General features: G+C 39.7%; 1 protein-coding gene and 1 non-coding gene across 4 annotated transcripts in view; both read right to left on the bottom strand.

The window, feature by feature from the left end:
• LAMA4 (laminin subunit alpha 4) overlaps positions 1–20546 on the bottom strand; it is a 151472-nt gene that overhangs the window by 83858 nt on the left and 47068 nt on the right. For all 3 annotated transcript variants that reach the window (XM_012438425.2, XM_012438424.2, XM_064360768.1), the window contains exons 4-6: positions 15815–15939; positions 10454–10534; positions 617–831 (exon numbers count right to left, since the gene is read on the bottom strand). In XM_012438425.2, coding sequence (XP_012293848.2) covers positions 617–831; positions 10454–10534; positions 15815–15939 — 421 coding nt within the window. The remainder of the gene's footprint in view (positions 1–616; positions 832–10453; positions 10535–15814; positions 15940–20546) is intronic.
• Positions 5052–5155, bottom strand: LOC135268537 (U6 spliceosomal RNA). Its single transcript, XR_010336847.1, has one exon. It is a non-coding gene; the product is annotated as a U6 spliceosomal RNA (small nuclear RNA).

Here is a 20546-nt window from a genome sequence, read left to right as displayed (position 1 = left end):
AGACAAGAGTCTTTGTGTCACACAGGCTGGAGTACAGTGGCACAATCTTGGCTCATGGCAACCTTTGCCTCTGCCTCCTAGGTTCAAGGGGTTTTGAGTGGGACTATCGGCACCCACCACCATTTCCAGCTAATTTTTGTATTTTAAGTAGAGACAGAGTTTTGCCATGTTGGCCAGGCTGGTCTCAAACTCCTGGCCTCAAGCGATCCACCCATCTCAGCCTCCTAAAGTGCTGGGATTGCAGGAGCGAGCCACTGCACCTGGCCTGAACCATGCAAGATTTCATTCAGTCTCCTGGTTAATGGCAGGTGATCCATAAAAGTCTGATTTATTTCTTTGATTAGAACTGGAAGGGTATAAGATGCTGAGACAAAAGTTCATTTGTGTTAGTGTCTCCTAGTTTATTCCACCCATAAGCAAAGTTATATTAGTAGCCTTGATAAAGATTTCTGTCCCTGGGGGTTTGGGATGCATATTCCTGAGAATGTACATTGCCCTGGAAAAGTGACAAGGGGGCACTCGCAATACTTCCCCAGGATAAATTCTTCATTTTAATTCAGTATTGGCAGAGGGTCATGCTGGCCAGGCAGCTGGCTCGGTATTTATGATACTGCACCTGCACAGTTCTTGGCTATCCTGGCGTCCCCATAGTAGCCAGGAGCGCAGCGTTCACACTTGAATCCAGTGGTGTTGCGTAAGCAATTCCTACACTGGCCAGTGATTTCATCACAATCTTCAAAGATCAGGTTGGGATCTGAATTTCCACTGCAGTCACATTTCCTACAGGTGCTTCCAATAAGTAAGGGGTTTCCATAGTAACCAGGAGCACATCTGAAGAGGAATATCACACATTTAAACATTTAGCATCATGGTTTTTCTTCCTTTTAATCTTCTTTCCTACAAAGAAGAAAGATGTAGTGGATATTTGTTGATTGCCCTCCCAGAATCCATTTGCACTCCCTCATCTTATTCATAGGACCAGACTGTTTTTAAGGAACCACCCCTCTCCATTATGTTATAGATCATCTGGTTTAATTTATCTGCAGGCCGTTCAGTTCAGCCAAGCTTCCAGCTATGGGATTGAACAAGTATATCCAGCCAGGGAACTGATGTACACAAATGATCTATGATGGGTGGGAGCATGTATGCTAAAGGTACTGCAGTGAGATGTATGGTAGCGTACAGCTGGGATATGTCCTAGCCACAATGTTAATAGCACCTCTATTGAGAAACACTAGTCTGAGTCACTATTTGTCTAGTCACAGTGAATTGTTTAAATAACTAAGCTTGAGCCAATCTGTGCCTGGTATTCCCCTGGCTGAAAGGGATTGACCTAGGAGTGTAGCTTGGGCTCTTGTTTGAGGGTCATGGGGTGGCATTCTCTCCATCTTCAGGTGAATGAAGAGGCAGCAGGTAGTACTCTTAGCTCCTGGCAGCCACTTGTGACTGAGAAAAGCCAGCCTGGAGTCAAAGCAGATGGCAGAGCTGAGAGTACCACAAATCAATGGAGTTGGAGCCCAGACTGCCATTCTTCTGGATGTTTTAGAGATGTGCACCTACAGAGGGCAGGTGCCTGCCTGCATTTATTGTCTGGGCAGAGCCAGTGCCTATGGTCATGCTTGCTGAGCCTTTAATGAGAGAGCCTGGCTGAGTTAGAGAATGGAGACTGAAATCCATCCAGCCTTTGCTTGCCTTGCCAAGTTGTGCACTCTAGGTCAGGCTGCCTCTGCCCAGAGGAAGAACTGCCTTCCCTACTTTTCCCAAAGGTGCCCTGCAGGGCAGCAGAGGCCCTGCTGTGAGTGGTGGGCCTGTAGGCCCCATCTAAGGGAACAGCAGTTACTAGGCTCCAGTTGATTGTTGCCAGCCTAGAGCCTTGAGAGAATGAAGGACTTAGTTGCCATATATATTTTTTTTTTTTCTGGAGAAAAAAGTGGTAATTTGGATGTTTATGGCTATTTTTAAAAGTTGATTCAAACTAAGGTCAAACTACATGCTTGTTGGCTGATTGTCCACTCTCTTTTGCTGTGGGCTCTAAACTAGTGTGGAAGATGGGCCAACTGCAGCTGCAGACACTTTGGGAGTAGCTGGAAAGAACATGTAGTCACACTATAATGTGATTGAAGGTCAGGTAGAGAAGTTAGTTCTGATGCATGAGACAGAAAGAGAAAGAGAGTCAGCAAGAGGTTTTGAGCATGACGGAAGTAGTAGTGAAGGAAGCTAGTGCTGGCTTCAGCATGCAGAATAGACTACAGGCTGGAGCAGAGGGATGGGCTGGGGTGCAAAAGGCCTGGGCTGGGGTGTGGCCTTGGGAGTAGAAAGGGAGAGCTTTCCAAGGAAATCAACAAGCCCTGGCCAGTAATAATAAGACACTACAATTTTGTTTTTATGGGATTCCCTTTAAAGTAAGGGAACATGATGCAGAACATTTTGAAAAACAGAGAAATTTAAAAAAAAAAAAAAAACCACATCTGTAATCCCAGGACCCTAAAAAAGTAACTTTCAACATTTTGTGTATGTTCCTTCAGCCTCTGTTCCTATGTCTCAGTTTGTTGGTGTAGTTGTAGTGACCATATATTTCAGTTTTTAAACTCTTTACCTGCATTGAACCTCATAGCTTCATCTATGTGAGTTTATTTAGTTACCACAGACACCCTGGGAAGGAGGCCACACAGGCCTGGCATTCTGAGGCTGAGAGGCTACTTCAGTTTTTTGGGGTCACATAGCTAGAAAGTCACAGTGCAAGGTCCAAACCTTCTGACCCTGGAGTTCTTTCTTTTGCTCCTCCCTGGATTGCACTGCTGCTGCTGTAAATGAAAGAGTGGATTCATCCAACAGAAGGACAATCATGTCCATTTTATACAAGGCATAGAGGGAGACAGGAAGAGGAAAAACACATAGCCCATGCTCTGAAAGAACAGGAAATGAATTAAACATAATTATACATAATATGAACTCTAGAAATCAGCTCCATGAAAAAGATGGGGATGAATGTAGGTTTTACATAACCTACAAAGAGACATCCCAACAGGAAGTATTCAATGAGTGTTGTTATTCACACTTTCTCATGTCTTTGCACCTCAGATTTATAGGCCTGCAAGTCCCCAAGCCAGCATCAAGTATTCCTCTATGGAATATGTGGCTGGATTGAATTTCTGGCCTTTGCTGCAGTTCACCACACAGAGAATATTAGGCTCTTGAGCCAACTGAAATGAGACTCAGATCTACCAGCTCAATGTGTAGCTGGGAATCTTGAGGTCTTGGGGTGAAGAGGCTTGCCCAAGCTCAGACAGGTCACATGCCAGTAAATTTCTTTCCATTTAATTCCACTGCATTTGCTCTCCGTAGGCAGTCCCCCGGTCTTTCACAAGATAAAACTCAAATTTTCTATTCTGTAAGTTGGAATCTCAATCACAGTGGAAACCTACTTTGAGTTACTCTGAGTCTCAAGAACATCTGGTGGTAGGCTCAGAGGAAACTCTGAAGTTGTAGTTCAAACTCTAGACCCTATGGATTTAAAAAAATGAGCATGCAAAAGTTTACTTATGACAGTCCCTGAGAAACCCTTACTTTTATAGATAGGAAAGCTAGAAGCAGAGAAGCTAAATGACTTGTTCATTGCTGCATAGCTCAAACCCCTGTGGGACTCCAGGCTTAATCTTCTTTCCACTCCAGCAGTCTAGCATTAAAGAATGAACTAATTAATAAATTAATGATTATAAAAGTGCCCAAGCCTGCCGTCAAAGAACTAACAACAAAGACACAAAAGCACCAGTATTTGAGTTTAGAGTCAGCATTGGAGCCCTGATGCCCAGTAGCCTGGTCCTATTTTTTCTTCCCTAATCTCATTTCTAGTCTATTAATGACTTGATCCACCCAGGGAAAATAGAACTGATAAGTTTATAGCTCAAATAAAAGGATTGTGGCATATGAACTTTGTCATTTTTCTTAGTGATGATATTATTTGGGCAAAATGGAAAACCAAAAGATATGTTGTTTAGAAAAAAAACATTATTTTGACCAAAAACATTGTTTTTGTTTGAAGCTCTCCTCCTTTTCTCTTTCTCTTTTGCTCCTCCTCCTGGGTCTATACAGCTGCCACTGAAAGTCTTTATCAAGAGTCCCTCAAACTCCTGGGCTAGGTGGCTCAGAAACCTTTCTTTGCCATCATCGAAATCATTATTATTATCATCTTCATCTCTGATGATACTGTGTTCTGCCCTTCCTGTTCCCTAACACTTTGGATTTGCTTTAATTTGCCCCATTCTTTCCTTCTGACCCTTAAGCAATAAGATCCACATGATCAATCATCATGCAGTCTTAGCATGTTGCTCACTCCACTACCAAATTTAATGCATGGAAGTGTACTATTAATAAAGCTGCTATGGGAGGCAGTTTGGAATACTGAGACATTTAGATCCTACGACTGAAAATAGTATTGAATGTTGAGCGTCCTGGGTTTAACTTTTGGATTTATTGCTAACCCAATTGTGTGATGTTAGATTAAGTCTCTCCATGGCTCAAGAGTCTCAGGTTCCTCATCTTACTTTTTAAATGAGCTAAGTATACACACACATGCACACTACACACATTACTATATATCATATATTTGGGGGTGGGTGAAGCTGGTGAGTCCTGAACAAGGATTTTTTTTCCTTTTATGTTTTAGTTGACATGTAATGATGCATATTTATGGGATACAGAGTGATAGTACCATACGTGTATACAATGTATAATGATCAAATCAAGGCAATTAGCATTCCATCACCTAGAACATTTATCATTTCTGTGTATTGTGAACATTCAGAATCCTTTTTTCTAGCTTTTTGAAAACAGAAACTAAATTATTAACCATATTCACCCTAGAGTGCTGTAGAAAGCTACAACTTATTCCTCCCATCTAGTTGTAAGTTTGTATCTGTTAACAGCATTTCCCTATCCTTCCTCCCCATCACCCCTGCCACCTTTCCCAGACTCTAATAATCAGAATTATTCTACTTCTATGAGCTCAATTTTTTTTTAGCTCCCTCATATGTGAGAGAACATGTGGCATAAAAAATGTGGGCTGCTTCACGATTCCGCACGCCATCCTTGCACAGAGGCCATGCTAATCTTTGAGCTGTTCCAATTTTAGTATATATGCTGCCCAAGGGAGCACCTCATCTTCAAAATGTTCTTAGTTGTTCCTACTGGGATGAGAACGAGAATTGCAAAGCTCTTCCAATAAGGCTTGTGCTTTTAATAATTATTTGCATCAGAAGACAACTTCCTTTGCAACCTTTAGTCATCCAGACTCGGTCAATTCTGGGTCACCCTTTCATTTTCCTGGAATAGGGTGGGAGGTTGGGGGTAAAACAGGGCAAGGAATGATTGACTCTTGTCACTACATAGTACATTTTTTAAAGGAACATTAAAAGTGCTGTTGTTATTTTTTATTGAGAAAAATTATTTTTACTCAATAAAATTATTTTAAAATAATTGAGGCCTTCAACACGCCAGATACTGTTTTGGAGAAAGGACAGACAGAGAAGGAATATGATGCTGCATCTGTCAAGCAGCTCATAGTTTCACAGACAGATAAAGAAGCCATTATGTTAGTTTGAGCAAGTGACTTAAATTATGTCTCACTTTTTTCTCTGTAAATAAAAATGAAAATGGTGTCCCATAAGATTCTGGGGGCTCTTCTGAGGCTTAGATCATTGTCTGTAAAGTTTTTATAACAGTGCCTGATACATCACCCAGTAAGTACTTAATAAATGTTAATGTTTTTATCACATGATCATGGTCTAAATACAATACAATGTGGAAAGCTTGCCAGCTGATCTGGTAGAGTTGGGGGGCAGCATGTCCAACATGGGACGTTTAAAGCGTGAGATGGGAGAAGGTCTTTAGGGAGGAAAGACATGTAGGGCCCAGAACAGCTAAGACTCATGAACCTAATTGTTAGGACAAGGCAGGTGAATGTGCTTGAGCTGTTTTTTACACAATAGTGTAAGAGATAGAGTAAGTAAAACATATTTTATGTTTTAGACCAATGTTTTGCAAATTTGTACATATGTAACATGGATCCTTTTAAAAGGAAAAGCATTTTCATATAATTACTCCCTCCAGTGTTAGTTTAAATTATCTTTAAATATTTCAGACATGAAGCTAGGTGGAAGCTCCTTATGTCCATGGTTTTTACATAAAAACAAAAATAAATTTTCAAATACAACATAAATAAAACTATAAACTAATCAATTTCAGATTCACATTAATTCAATACAATAGTTGACGTTGCCTTGTAACCAAATGGCCACTTGTAAAATGATATGGTAGAGACTTCCTGAGTCCGGCATGCAAATCCAGCCATGTGCCATGTGATGACTCATTTCTCTCACCAATTTTCATTTTGGAATCTTTAGTTTTACAGTTTGCCTTGATGTCAGCCACTTGACCTCCAATTGTCTGTAATGTGTTGTTGACACACTGTCAATTCTGTTTTCTCCCAGCACCAAGGGAGATCTTCCCTTATTATAATGTGACACAGCAGAAAGTCCAGAACATGTTTCAATGAATGTTTTCCTCGAAGTTATTATTAAAATTAAACATAAAATTAGGAAAATATTCACTGAGAACTCACGAACCTTCTTTTCTGAGGACAACCAATGTTCGTAGGTCACGGTTTGAAAAATATGTCCCTAGTGTGAGAGTGGTATTGAAGCTCAAGGTAGAGCAGTAGTTCACAAAGCAATGAGAGTCCTGGTGCATGAGAATCCAATGGGAAGTCAAAATACAGGTCCTGGGCCTCACCCCTTATATCCAGGGGTGAGGTGAAGGGGAGTTGGGGAGGACTCAGGAATCCAGAGTTTTCCAGGAGACACTTGGACACAGATCTGAAAACCACCACTTGACTCAATCATCTCTAAAGTGCAAAAAGACCTAGAGTGTTCTTGGTTTGGACTAATTTTTACATTTGTTTAAAATAGATATCCATGCAAATCAGCTGCATATTTAGAAAATCTCTTTTGGAGAGGTTCAAGTTCACAAATATATTGAAAACACAGATTAGGTGATGGTTAACTCAAGCAACTTAAGAGCTGGGCTGTTCAAGCAGAAACCTTCCTCTTATTCCCAGGGTCAAACACAAATCAAAGGCAGCAAAGGCCACCATTAGGACGATCTAGCCCTTCTGGCTCAGCTTCCTTATCTGCAAAATGACAAAATACAACCTTCTCTAAGGTGGTTGTGAAGATGACAGATGAAGAATGTAAAGCAACAAGGACATAAGTGATCACTAATCAATGGCATTATTTAGCTCAGAGCCATAATTTCTAGCTAAGAAAACTGAGACTCAGGGAAATGGGCCAATGTGTCCCAGGCACACATTTGCCAGTGGCAGAAGGTGGACAATGACCACCATGACTCATACTGTCACCGGTTAATTCTTATTGAGTGTTTATTCAGTGCCAGGTCCCATACAAAAAACTTTATAGTATTATCTCCTCACAGTTTAATGAGACGGGTAACTTTATTTTCTCCATACTGTACAAGTGGAAATCGGCATTTGGAGAGAGAGGTCAAAGAACTTGCCCAGGCGGGTCACGAAGTGGTGGAGCTGGTATTCAAACTCAGCCAGGCTGATGCTCAAATCTCTTCTTTTCAACACTCTACTTTCACTTCCCAAACTCAGCTCCTATGTGGGCTGAGGCATTTATCACCTGTAATAATACAGGTGTCAGAGGTGGGCATGCTGTCCTGTTGAGAAGGTTGGGATGACAGAACCCTTCTCTGCACCCCTGTGTGATTTTACAGGACTGTGCCCTTAGGGCCCAGGAAATTTCACTTCTGGGAGCTTTGCATTTGGTCAGCAGGGCTCTATCTAAGGCCATTTACTTTTCCCATGGGAGCCATCAAACACCCCATTAGCAACAAACTAAACTGAATTTAACCTCAGACACCCAAGAGAAAAAGTTCCATACTGGCTGATTAACAATCGTTACACACCTCCAGTGAGCCAGAAAATGAGTAAATCAGGTGCCTCCTATTCCTGTGTCCGCAAGTAAGGAAATATAAGATAAGTGTGTCGCAAATATTAATCAACTCAATGTAATCTGATCATCTCTGTCAGTCCCTCCTAACAGATGAAACTCATGTGGGTCCTAAGCTCACTTTCTCTTTTATGGCAATAAATAAATAAATTTAAAAAAATCTACAACCTTTTAGTGAAATAATTATCCACATTTTGCACACTTAATAATCATAATAACAACGCCTTCCAAGTGCAAAGATTTTTCTCTGGATCACAGACACTGTGGCTTTTGTTTGTTTGTTTGTTATGTTTCAGACCCACTTTGTGAGAGAGAGAGGGTGTTTTCTTTGGAAGTGAGATGCTTATAATTTAAAGTTTATATTTTAAGCCCCAGGTTGAGTTTGTAAGCCTGTCTATTCCGTTGAGGGCCTGCAGATGAGTGACTGAACGCATGACTAGTTCTGCTTGGGCCTTTCTTTGTCTCTAGGGCACTGCACATCATTTAGCTGCCTAAACACAATGGTGAGGCCAACGCTAATGGCATTTTTGTTTAGAATAAGAAGACTTGGCCAGGCACAGTGACTTACACCTGTAATCCCAACACTTTGGGAGGCCAAGGCAGGTGGATCACAAGGTCAGAAGTTTGAGACCAACCTGGCCAATAGGTGAAACCCTATCTCTACTAAAAATACAAAAATTAGCTGAGCATGGTGGCAGATGCCTGTAGTACCAACTACTTGGGAGGTTGAGGCAGGAGAATTGCTTAAACCTGGGAGGTGGAGGTTGCAGTGAGCTAAGATCATGCCACTGAGCTCCAGCCTGGGCAACAAAGTGAGACTCCATGTCAAAAAATAAAATAAAATAAAATAAAATAAAATAAAATAAAAAACAAATAAAATAAAAATTAAGAAGAACTGTCTGAGAGACTCTTTTGGCAAAAGCCATTTTATCTTACGACGCTGTGAGCAGCTGGCAGGTAGAGCGAATGGGAAATATCTTACCAGGAGTCATTCAGCAGAAAGCCTCTTGTGCTCTGTGGAGAAAGCCTTTCTTATATGAGCAAACCCCAGACCAGTTTAGACAGGAGTGTCATGTGCTTTTCAAAAGAAGACATTTATGTGGCCAACAAACATATGAAAAAAAGGTCATCATCACTGATCATTAGAGAAATGCATATCAAAACCACAATGAGCTATCTCATGCCAGTTAGAATAATGATCATTAAAAAGTCAGGAAACAACAAATGCTGGAGAGGATGTGGAGAAATAGGAATGCTTTTACACTGTGGGTGGGAGTGTCAATTAGTTCAACCACTGTGGAAGACAGTGTGGTGATTCCTCAGGGATCTAGAAATAGAAATACCATTTGACCCAGCAATCCCATTACTGGGTGTATACCCAAAGGATTATAAATCATTCCATTATAAAGACACAATCACATGTATGTTTATTGAGGCACTATTTACAATAGCAAAGACTTGGAACCAACCCAAATGCCCATCAATGATAGACTGGATAAAGAAAATGTGGCACATATACACCATGGAATATGATGCAGCCATTAAAAAAGATGAGTTTGTGTCCTTTGCAGGGACATGGATGAACTTGGAAACCATCATTCTCAGCAAACTAACACAGGAACAGAAAACCAAACACTGCATATTCTCATTCATAAGTGAGTGTTAAACAATGAGAGCACATGGACACAGGGAGGGGAACATCACGCATCAGGGCCTGTCAGGGGATAGGAGGCAAGGGGAGGGAAAGCATTAGGAGAAATACTTAATGTAGATGACAGGTTGATGGGTGCAGCAAACTACCATGGCACATGTATACCTATGTAACAAACCTACACGTTCTGCACATGTATCCTGAACTTAAAGTATGAGAAAAAGAAAAAAAGAAAAGAGGGTCATGTGTAAATACCAGCCAGGGATCTAGAAAACCCAACTCCTGTGGAATTTGTTTACTTTTTAGGAGATGGTATAAAGAATGGGCTAAATAATAGCTTTGTGGGTTTTTTTTTCCCCAATTTATTGCTCTATTGACAAAAAGTGATTCATTTTTTATTTATTGAGGAAACCTCACTCTTTTTTGGGAAACATTAATTTTAGTACTCTTTCTCTATGATGGAGAAAGAAGAGTGTTACCAAAACCACCTAGAGAATCGTTTCAAAATATACATCCTCAATTTCCTTTTCCCCTGTGTGCTTATCCTGAGATGTGACCCTGGCCTGGAGCCCTGGGAAGCATATTGTTATTTGCTGTATCTGGGGCATGGGATTTGGGAAAAGCCTCCCTAAGGGGTTTTGAAATGTGGTCCCTCCAGCCCTCTTAAGCACCTCCTTTAATACCGACTGAATGGGAGTATGGCAGAGCTGTTGAGTTATAGAAACAGAAAGCTTCCTTTGACCTACACAGAAAATAGAATATTTTATTGGCTTACCTTTCACAGTTAGGTCCAGCATAATTTTCTTTACAAATGCACCGAACAGCTCCATTTTTCCTATAGCAGGATTCTGCAAAACTAAAATTGGAAGCAATTATTAGACATCAGTTTCATACATCACTGAAGAGACTGTCTTAACTTTTTATTAGATCACGTCTATGTTGGTCCCATTAAAGTTCTAATGGGTGCAATCATTTTCTTTATTTAAATTTATTGTACACATTTACCTTGCAGGTAAGTTTAGGCCAGAAGGCCCCAAAAGATGATGTCACTCGTTGGTGGGACCATTTCCCAGGTATTATATAGATATTTCAAGCACAAGTTCAAAACATGTATTCCAAAGCCAGAAATAAAATAATTGAATTCTACCTGCAATTTTGGATTTATAGAATAATCCCCTTTTATTTCCATCACTGTCTGTGTATTCATTTGAAAGTTTCCCCCTTTTTTCCGCACCAGAACTTGTCTAGTTTTAAAGGGAGGAACCAGTTCTAAACTATAGAATCTCCACAGAATTTTGATGTCTTTCATGTGTACTTTAATTATTGGATATAAGTGTGCTGAGACTGGCTGAGTTGATCAAAGTCCCAGTCAAGTACTGCAGCAAGATACAGGACCCGCCACAAAAGGGTTTTACCCCTTAGAAACTTATTTCTTCTTCTTTCTTTTTTTAAAGATAATAAAAATTAGGACATAGGACAAAAAAGTAATAAAATTATTGGTTTAGTGGAATAAATAAGTCTCCTCATTATTAAGGCAAAAGAAATGGGGTCATGTTTGAGAAATTCTATATAGACACATGAATTGTGCAGGGCATGGGTGTGTGTGTGTGTGTGTGTGTAAAATTTTAACCCTTTCATTCAAATTAGCTTTGGCTTTGGTACTGAACAACCAGAAAGTGTGACCCACTGCTCTCTTGTTTCTTTATGTATCAGCAATTTTACACTAACGGTCTTTGGAGGAAAGCAAAAGGGTGTGTTTATTTGTTTGAAGACACTTATAAAATCAGTCAGAAAACAATATGTGCTTCTCAGTGAAAGGCAACACCCACAGTTTATTTTCTCTAACAGTTTGATGAAAACATTCCAACAGTTACATTTCTTTGGTCTTTTATCCTTTATTTTGCTTCTGATTTCTTAGCCTACTTAAGGAACCACTGTCAGTTAAGAAGAGTCCAGAGCACGAGCCCCCATGTCCATCTTTCTTTGAAGGTGTTCCACCCAGCAGCCCGCCCACGCTTGAAGGATGCAACATCTGCTGGGGGCATCTGGAGTCATCTGCCTGTTTCAAACAGATGACAGTTTCCTTAATTGGAGCAATTTCCATAGCTAGTGATAGAGATGGAGGATGTCTGGCTGACCCCCAGATAAATACATGGACATTATGCAAATGGTCCTGGGAACAACTGCATGACCACCGGTCTCTGTGGCGAAGGCAGACACCAAGGCAGTGCAGGCCCCCAAGGGTTCATTTTTGTTTCTCATCAGGATTAACTGTTTATGTTTTTCTTAAGGTAAACTCTGGTTTTGGCTAGGGACGTGAAAACACTGCATCTCTCTCAGCCCACTCTAACCACTGTGGTGCCCATTTCAAGTGGAAGGGTGCCTTTTGCTCTTAGAAAACCCTTAGGAAACTGAGAAAAATAGACTCGGTCCTTTGTTTGTTTGCTTAACACCCTCAAGCATTGTTTCCCTGCTTTCTTGTAACTGGAAATCCAAATCCTGCATCTGCGGGCTCAGCTTCGTGAATGTTTCAAAGTGTAATTTAGAGTCTAAACTAGGTGCCTTTCTGAAAAGTCCTGGAACTTTCATTTCTATAGAAAGTAGCAATATGAATTTCTTAAAAAGCTGAAAGAGGCAATAGGGCATTTGATTTTTGATAAGATATTTAATTAGTATTTGAGATTAGTTAACTAAGTTAATAATAAGGCCAGATCAAAAGGTTAGAATTTTTTAGGACCCAAGAAAATTTTTTTGTTCCAGTACCACAGACTAATCCCTCCTCTCCTTTTTTGCAACCAGTTTCCCCAGCAAGGGATTCAAGAAGTAGAGCTGTTGTCACTACAGAAAAAAAAATCTGTAAAACCGCTTGGTCTCTCAAACCCTTACCAATTCTTCCCTACTCCTACATAATATATACTTACAGGTGACACACTTTGGATTTCATTTTCATTTTCAGGAGGCTTTTCAACCTCAAATCTGTACTATCAGAGACTAGAGTTATCATATCTGTGAATATGTACCTAACTTCGGAGCACATTCTCTAGGTCCCTTGAGTGCTCCTTTAACCCTGGATCCACTTACACAGAGTAAAATCAGGGGCAGACATGGCGCCTTGATGCCTTTGGAAACCATTTTGTCTTTCAGGAAAGGAGACTCATTCCACAGCTGGCAACCCTTGACTTCATTTCTTCAAGAGTTAACAGCCTTTAGAAACGCTTCTTGCTCAACTAACATACTGGATAATGTGACTCAATAGGTAAAGGGTCATTTGCTCTAGGAGTTTCAAAATGCTGCTGTATTTTGACCTATCTTAATAGAGGTAAGACTTTTTGAATGTATTATTCACTGCTATGTTACCAGTGACTAGTGCATGACTGGCACATAGTAAGTACTGAATACCAGTTTTTATGCCAGTGTATAATACGTGCTCAATACATATATGATTGCATGTAGACAAGGTTTCTCAGTCTATAGGGAATGATGTCTAAAGTTCTCATACCGCGAGACCAGGTAATTTAGATAAGAAAGTCTTGTCAGGCAAATATGGTGAAAAGTGCAAAAGTTGGACAATGTAATTATAAAGAACCATCTGAGATTGCCTGCCTAATTCATCCACTACTGTCTAAAACAACTGCAGCTCAATGCTTATAAACCTTTTCTGAGCAGATGAGGCTACACAACATCTTTATATGAGAGAATGAGTAAAACCAGCTATGTGGAAATTGGAGGTAATATATTTAACAAAACATACCATGGCAAGAGAACTGTGCTAAATACCTCACCAGACGTGAATAAGGCTAGTGCTTGAGAGCAGAATATTAATGAACAATGAAAGAGTATACCAAGAAAGAGCAAAGGGAGCTCATAAATCAGGACATACTTGAGTGAAAATAACAGAACAATTAATGTTTGCATTTTCTACCCTCACTGTGAGTACCATCCATTTTACACACGTTATTAATACTATCAGACATGAAAAATTACAGTGCAAGGTCTGAGGCAGTTTAACAGTTTCTAAAGAAGGATAGGTTTGAAAAACATCTGACTGCTCTGTCAGACTTGTCATCCATAGGATTCGAACATATCACAAGCTATTAGGTGAAATGTTAGTTGATACTGCTGTTCAATTAAGGAAAAAAGTTCAGGGGAATCTGATTGCCGTCTCTTTTTCTTTTCTGTTTACCAGTAAGTGTGTGAGTATGAGTGTGGATCATTTAATTTTATTTAAAACAGCTATCAATTGCATAAGTATTACATACAAACACTTAGAACACTGCCAGGCATAGAGTAAGAAAAATCTAAGTATTAGAAAAAATACAGTGTTATGTTTTCAGTAAAGGTAACATCTGCCTATACCTGTCCATGTTCAGGGCACCAACCCAAATGCTCCACACAAATCATCCTAGTCCAGTCCTCTGTGATGCAGATCCCTACTTCCTAGTTTGATTTACTATACTAAGAGAAAATCTGAGATACGGGGCTGGTAAATGAATCAAGGGGTGGAGCCAACATCTGAATCCAGGCTTCTTGACTCCAAGTCCCATGGAAAGTGAGATCTAGGAAGAAAGTAACTTGTTGGAGATCACACAGATATTATGTGTCAAAACAGGAACATGAATCTAGATCGGCTACTCTTTCCAATTATGGCATAATAAAAAACAGCATTTAGCTTTTATCTTTGGTTCCTGGCACAGAATTCCTGGATTTCCTGAGTGAAAAGACTGTCTTTTGTTATTCATAACAAGCACCTTTCAAGCATATCTGAATTTATGCTAATGAAGTGACTCACTGTGGACCTCTAGATAGCTTCAAGCTTCAGAACGGGAACCAGTGACCAGAGGAACCACCGAGGAACCAAACATATAATTAGACGTTGGGAATTTCACCATCCCCAAACCCAACCTTCAGGGAGGAGAGAGGCTGGAGATTGAGTTCAGTTACCAATGGCCAATGATTTGAACAATCATACCTATGGCATGAAACTTTGATAAAAACTCCTGAGCAGCTAGGCTTGGGGCTTCTGGTTGGTGACACGTGGAGGTGCTTAGAGCGTGGTGCTCCAGCAGAGAGCGTGGAGTCACTGCATGCTCTCCTTCACTCCCACCTCTCCATATCCTGCTCTATGTATCGCTTCCATTTAGCTCTTTTGGAGTTGTAACCTTTATAACAAACCAACAGTCATAAGCGTAGCACTTTCCTAAACTCTCTGAGTCATATTAATGAATTGCCAATCCTGAGGAGAGTTTGAGGGATCCTTCCCAAATTTGTAGTCTTCTGGGAAGAAGTGTGAATAGCCTGGAGACCCCATTTTTGGCTGGCATTTTCAGTGGGGGCAGTCTTGTGGAACTGTCTCTTCTCTTAACTTATGGGATCTGTGCTGACTGTGGAAACTTAGTGTTGGAATCGAATTGATTGTAGGACAGCCAGTTAATGTCAGAGAATTGGAGAATTGGCAATTTGAAAAGTCATGTGTCACTATACCTTTTAAATTCCGTATTCTGTCATTTTAAAAAGAATAAAATGGCCAGTGACTACTTAATTACTGGATTTACACATATTCCATTATTTCAATTAAAATGTATGTCTCTTCTTTTTAACTTCTCCCTCAGGTCAAAACATAGCTAGAAGTGTTCCTGTAAATCTTCTGTAAGCTGATCGACCTGGAACATGCATTCTGTTGATCTGTGTTCTAATTCCGACTGAAAAGCCGTATGTAGGCAAATGTTTCCTCTGTGAAAGTCAGAAGAAGCAATACTGCTGAAAATACGATATTATAATGAGTCTATTGGCATTCCCAGTTGTGATCTCTCTAGGTCAAGGAATAGTCAAGAAAAGATGAGACTTATAAAGAAAAGAAGAGGCTTTATAAGATTCCTTGCTTATAAAATTTAGAAGACTTCATAGACCTTATGATGCATCCCAATATTCTGGGAACAGAGTCATCATTTATACTGTAAGTGCTTAAGCTTTCCAGATGATGTATTTAGACTAGAAACATTTAATATATCTTTTCCAGTCTCATCTCAACATAAGGTTTTGCCTGTGGAGAAACCTCAGAACTCTGGATAAAGCAAAACAAACCAAAAAAACCCCATAGACTGATCATTAGAAGAGACCATCCTCCTTTAGGACTTACTTGGCCAAGTGGGGCAGGGGACAGGGGCACGGCTGGCAGAATCGGGGTGGTCCCCTGATGGAATCTCCAATATAACCATCCAGACACTTTTCACAGTGCTCCCCTGTTGTATTCCGCTGGCAGTGCTATGAGACAAAAGACAGAAAGATTGACAAGGATGCAAAAGAAATTTTAGAGACAGCAAATCTAAGAATCACGCAATACTTTTTCAAGCAAAAGGGATGTCAGGTGGGACAGCATAGACAGTGTGCGGCAGTACTGGTTAGCACGAGGAGTCTCACTGGCCCCAGTCAATGCCAGAAAGTGTGGGTAAGTGGTGAGTGAATTCTTCCTGGGCTTTTGCATGTGTGCTAGCAGCCTGGGGACTCTAGAGTTTGTGAGCAGAGGAGATTATTCATCATTGTAGTTACTTGTTTCAATTCAGAATGATAATGAGAATGATCAAACCCTGGATGTTCCAGAAGCATTGGCTTACTGACTTGGAATGAATATGAAATGAAAAACCAACCAACCAACCAACCAAGCAAACAAACAAAGAGCATCCCTCTGGTACTTATCTATGACAATGGGAACAATAAGGATTTACGGTCTTGGAGGATAAAATGGGTCAGATTGTAGTATAAATGGAGTAGAAGGTAGATAAAGGGCATTCTGGTCATGGGTTGGTATCTTGGATGGTGACATACAAGAAATAGTAAGCAGGTTTATTTGCATGATTTTTCCACTTGTAGTAAGGATTATAGGAGGAAAAGGACAAAATGTCTGGAACATCATTCCTCATTCAATATCACACTAGGCTGCAAATCTCTTGAAAGTACATTCTAAGTCTCCCTTTCAGAATCATTCCTTCTTTTCCACTACTCACATTGTAGTGCTATTATCTGTTTTCAACCTCATCACCCCTCCCCAACTCTGTGTCTTTCAGCACTGTATTGCCATTAACTCGAATGGAGTAGGCACTCAGTAACTGTCAAACTGATGGATTAATTTCTATAAGGAGCAGTGAGTTAACACACAAACAGCTTTCTTCTATGGGATTGTGCTAGATGGCACAAGGTAAAGCCATTAGCTCTGTATTTTCATCTTTACATTCATCAGAGTGTATAAAGGTTGAATTGGGGCTGCAGTGAAAAATTATACTGTTAGAATTAGAATGCCATTGAAGAACACACTCATATTTGAGCAATTGCCTTAGTCACACTGATGCACAAGAGCTTCAACAGAACAACCTTTTTTTTTTTTTTTTTTAAACAATGGAGGAGCCTTGGGGAAAGCAAGATGGAGCAGCAGTAGGCTGAACTCTGAGTTCCTTATTTTAGCCTTTATGCTTTATTTAAGGTTCAGAATAAAAGAATAGCAAGGCCCTGCTCTAAATATTTTACAAGGATTAACCGACTTAATTCTCACAACAATCCTGAAGTAGGCTCCTATCCTCCCCCTCCCCCTACCATTTTACATCTGAAGAGATGAAGGCACAAAGAGATTAAGTAAATTACCCAAGGTCACACGGATAGTAGGTGGCAAAAATGAGATTCAAATTCAGGAAATCTGGCTCCAGAAATGAACTTGTTAGTTTCCATATTATACTGCTTCTCCAGTATTGTTGAAGAAAAGGCTTAACAAACAGTTGTAAAATGAATACATTAGAAGGCATCAGTATTGATAACACTTTGAGCTTCAAGTAAAATATAATATCAATATATAAGTCAAAGGGGAAGAATCCTAATAAGGGTAACTAGCTATCCCGGTTGAATGTTCTTCAGGCATTTGATCAGTCACTGGGTATGAGCAATCTTTGGTCCCGGATTAGAATTATGTCTGCAGAACAGAATTTAGGGGCCAGTTCAGATTGCCTGACAGATCAATGAGAAACTCTGAAAAATAAAGTATGATATGCAGATGACAGGATGTTAACATATTTCTCTCACAGTTCTTAATACTGTGTCATGTGCTAAGTCAGCCTTCAGGAAATATTTATTGGGGAAAAATGAAGGAAAAGGGAAAGGGGCGAATTAATGAATTTGTGTCTGGAGCAAATAGAGGAAATTAACATGCCCCCAAAGCTAATATAAAATTGTGGCAATCTCTCATCCCAGGAAAAACCATGAGCCTTACCCAACTACCATGAACCTAAGCCATAAGCAATCTGGCAGGGCTGCTTGTAGACTGGGGTTAAATTTGTCTAAGTTCTTGTTGGACAGATGAAGCCCCCCTGTGATGAAGAAAATAGGCCCATTGTAAGATGTTAGGCCATTCTTTGTGCCCAAAGTGACTATCACGCCACAAAAGTGTGCTAATTTCCAATTCTGTCCCCTTATGGCTTGATAGATGTTTTAGATTTCTTGTCAGGGCTTTAATTCTGCCATAGCAGCCGTGGGAAGCAATGATCCTCAAGAGCAAAGCCACCAAATTTCTCCTGACCTCTAAATGCTCAGAATGCAAATACTAACTTTCCTCATCTGCCTTCTTTCAAAAGGTTTATTACAAAATTCCCTAAAAGGTTTCGATGCACATTCTGGGAGACTGGCAGACACGGTGCTGGAGGAAGGGAGACAAAGTCCCTAAAGCTTCTACTTTCTAGCTGGTCGACTTTGAACAAATCATTTGACCTTCCTGGGTTTCTATTCTCTTATCTGCAAAGTGATAATGCAGAATAGAGGACCTTTCAAGTTTCTTCCAGCTCTGATAATTTTTTACTTTGAAGACTGCAAAATGTCTTTTGTTTTACTTTCAGTGCTCTGGAATTTAATCAGCAGAAAACAGGGGTTGCACTCCTAGTCTCTGATGAAACAGACTTTAAACCAACAAAGAACAAAAGAAACAAAGAAGGACATTACATAATGGTAAAGGGATCAATGCAACAAGAAGAGCTAACGATCCAAAATATATATGCACCCAATATGGGAGCACCCAGAAACATAAAGCAAGTTCTTAATGACCTACAAAGAGACTTAGACTCCCACATAATAATAGTGGGAGACTTTAACACCTCACTGTTGATATTAGACAGATCAAAGAGACAGAAAATTAAGAAGGATATCCAGGACTTGAACTCAGATCTGGACCAAACAAACAGACCTAATAGACATCTACAGAACTCTCCACCCCAAATCCACAGAATATACATTCTTCTCAGCACCACATTGCACTTATTCTAAAATTGACCACATAATTGGAAGTAAAACACTACTCAGCAAATGCAAAAGAATGGAAATCATAACAAACAGTCTCTCAGACCACGGTACAATCAAATTAGAACTCAGAATTAAGAAACTCACACAAAACCGCACAACTGCATGAAAACTGAACAACCTGCTCCTGAATGACTGCTGGATAAATAATGAAATGAAGGCAGAAATAAAGATGTTCTTCGAAACCAATGAGAACAAAGACACAGTGTACAAGAATCTCTGGGACACATTTAAAGTAGTGTCTAGAGGGAAATTTATAGCACTAAATGCCCACAAAAGAAATGAGGAAAAATCTAAAATTGACACCCTAACATCACTATTAAAAGAACTAGGGGAGCAAGATCAAACAAATTCAAAAGCTAGCAGAAAACAAGAAATAACTAAGATCAGAACAGACTGAAGGCAATAAAGCATAAAAAAAACCTTCGAAATATCAATAAATCCAGGTGCTTGTTTTTTGAAAAGATCAAAAAAATAGACCACTAGCCAGACTAATAAGGAAAAAGAGATAGAAGAATCAAATAGATGCAACAGAAAATGATAAAGGGGATATTACCACCAATCCCACAGAAATACAAACTACCATCAGAGATTACTACAAACACCTCTATGCAAATAAACTAGTAAATCTAGAAGAAATGGATAAATTCCTGGACACATACATCCTCCCAAGACTAAACCAGGAAGAAATTAAATTCCTGAATAGACCAATAACAAGGTCTAAAATTGAGGCAGCAATTAATAGCTTACCAACCAAAAAAAGTCCAGGATCAGACAGGTTAACAGCCAAATTCTACCAAACATACAAAGAGGAGCTGGTACCATTCCTTCTGAAACTATTCCAAACAATACAAAAAGAGGGAATCCTCCCTAATTCATTTTATGAAACCAACATTATTCTGATACCAAAACCTGGCAGAGACACAGGTATAAAAGAAAATTTCAGGCCAATATCCATGATGAACATTGATGCAAAAATTCTCAATAAAATACTGACAAACCAAATCCAACAGCACATTAAAAAGTTTATCCATCACGATCAAGTCGGCTTCATCCCTGGGATGCAAGGTTGGTTCAATATATGCAAATCTACAAATGTAATTTATCACATCAACAGAACCAAAGACAAAAACCACATGATTATCTCAATAGATGCAGAGAAGGCCTTTGACAAAATTCAATAGCCCTTTATGCTAAAAACTCTCAATAAACTAGATTTCGATGGACCATATCTCAAAATAATAAGAGCTATTTGTGACAAACCCACAGCCAATATCATACTGAATAAGCAAAAACTGGAAGCATTCCCTCTGAAAACTGGCACAAGATGAGGATGCCCTCTCTCACCACTCCTATTCAACATAGTATTGGAAGTTCTGGCCAGGGCAATCAGGCAAGATAAAGAAATAAAGGGTATTCAATTAGGAAAAGAGGATGTCAAATTGTCTCTATTTGCAGATGACATGATTGTATATTTAGAAGACCCCATTGTCTCAGCTCAAAATCTCTTTAAGCTGATAAGCAACTTCAGCAAAGTCTCA

This window comes from Aotus nancymaae, unplaced genomic scaffold, assembly GCF_030222135.1.
Source record: "Aotus nancymaae isolate 86718 unplaced genomic scaffold, 86718_ANA_hifiasm-v0.15.2.pri h1tg000040l, whole genome shotgun sequence".
Classification (NCBI taxonomy): domain Eukaryota; kingdom Metazoa; phylum Chordata; class Mammalia; order Primates; family Aotidae; genus Aotus; species Aotus nancymaae.
The sequence above is the reverse complement of the archived record's forward strand: the minus strand, read 5'-3'. Positions and strand labels throughout refer to the sequence as shown.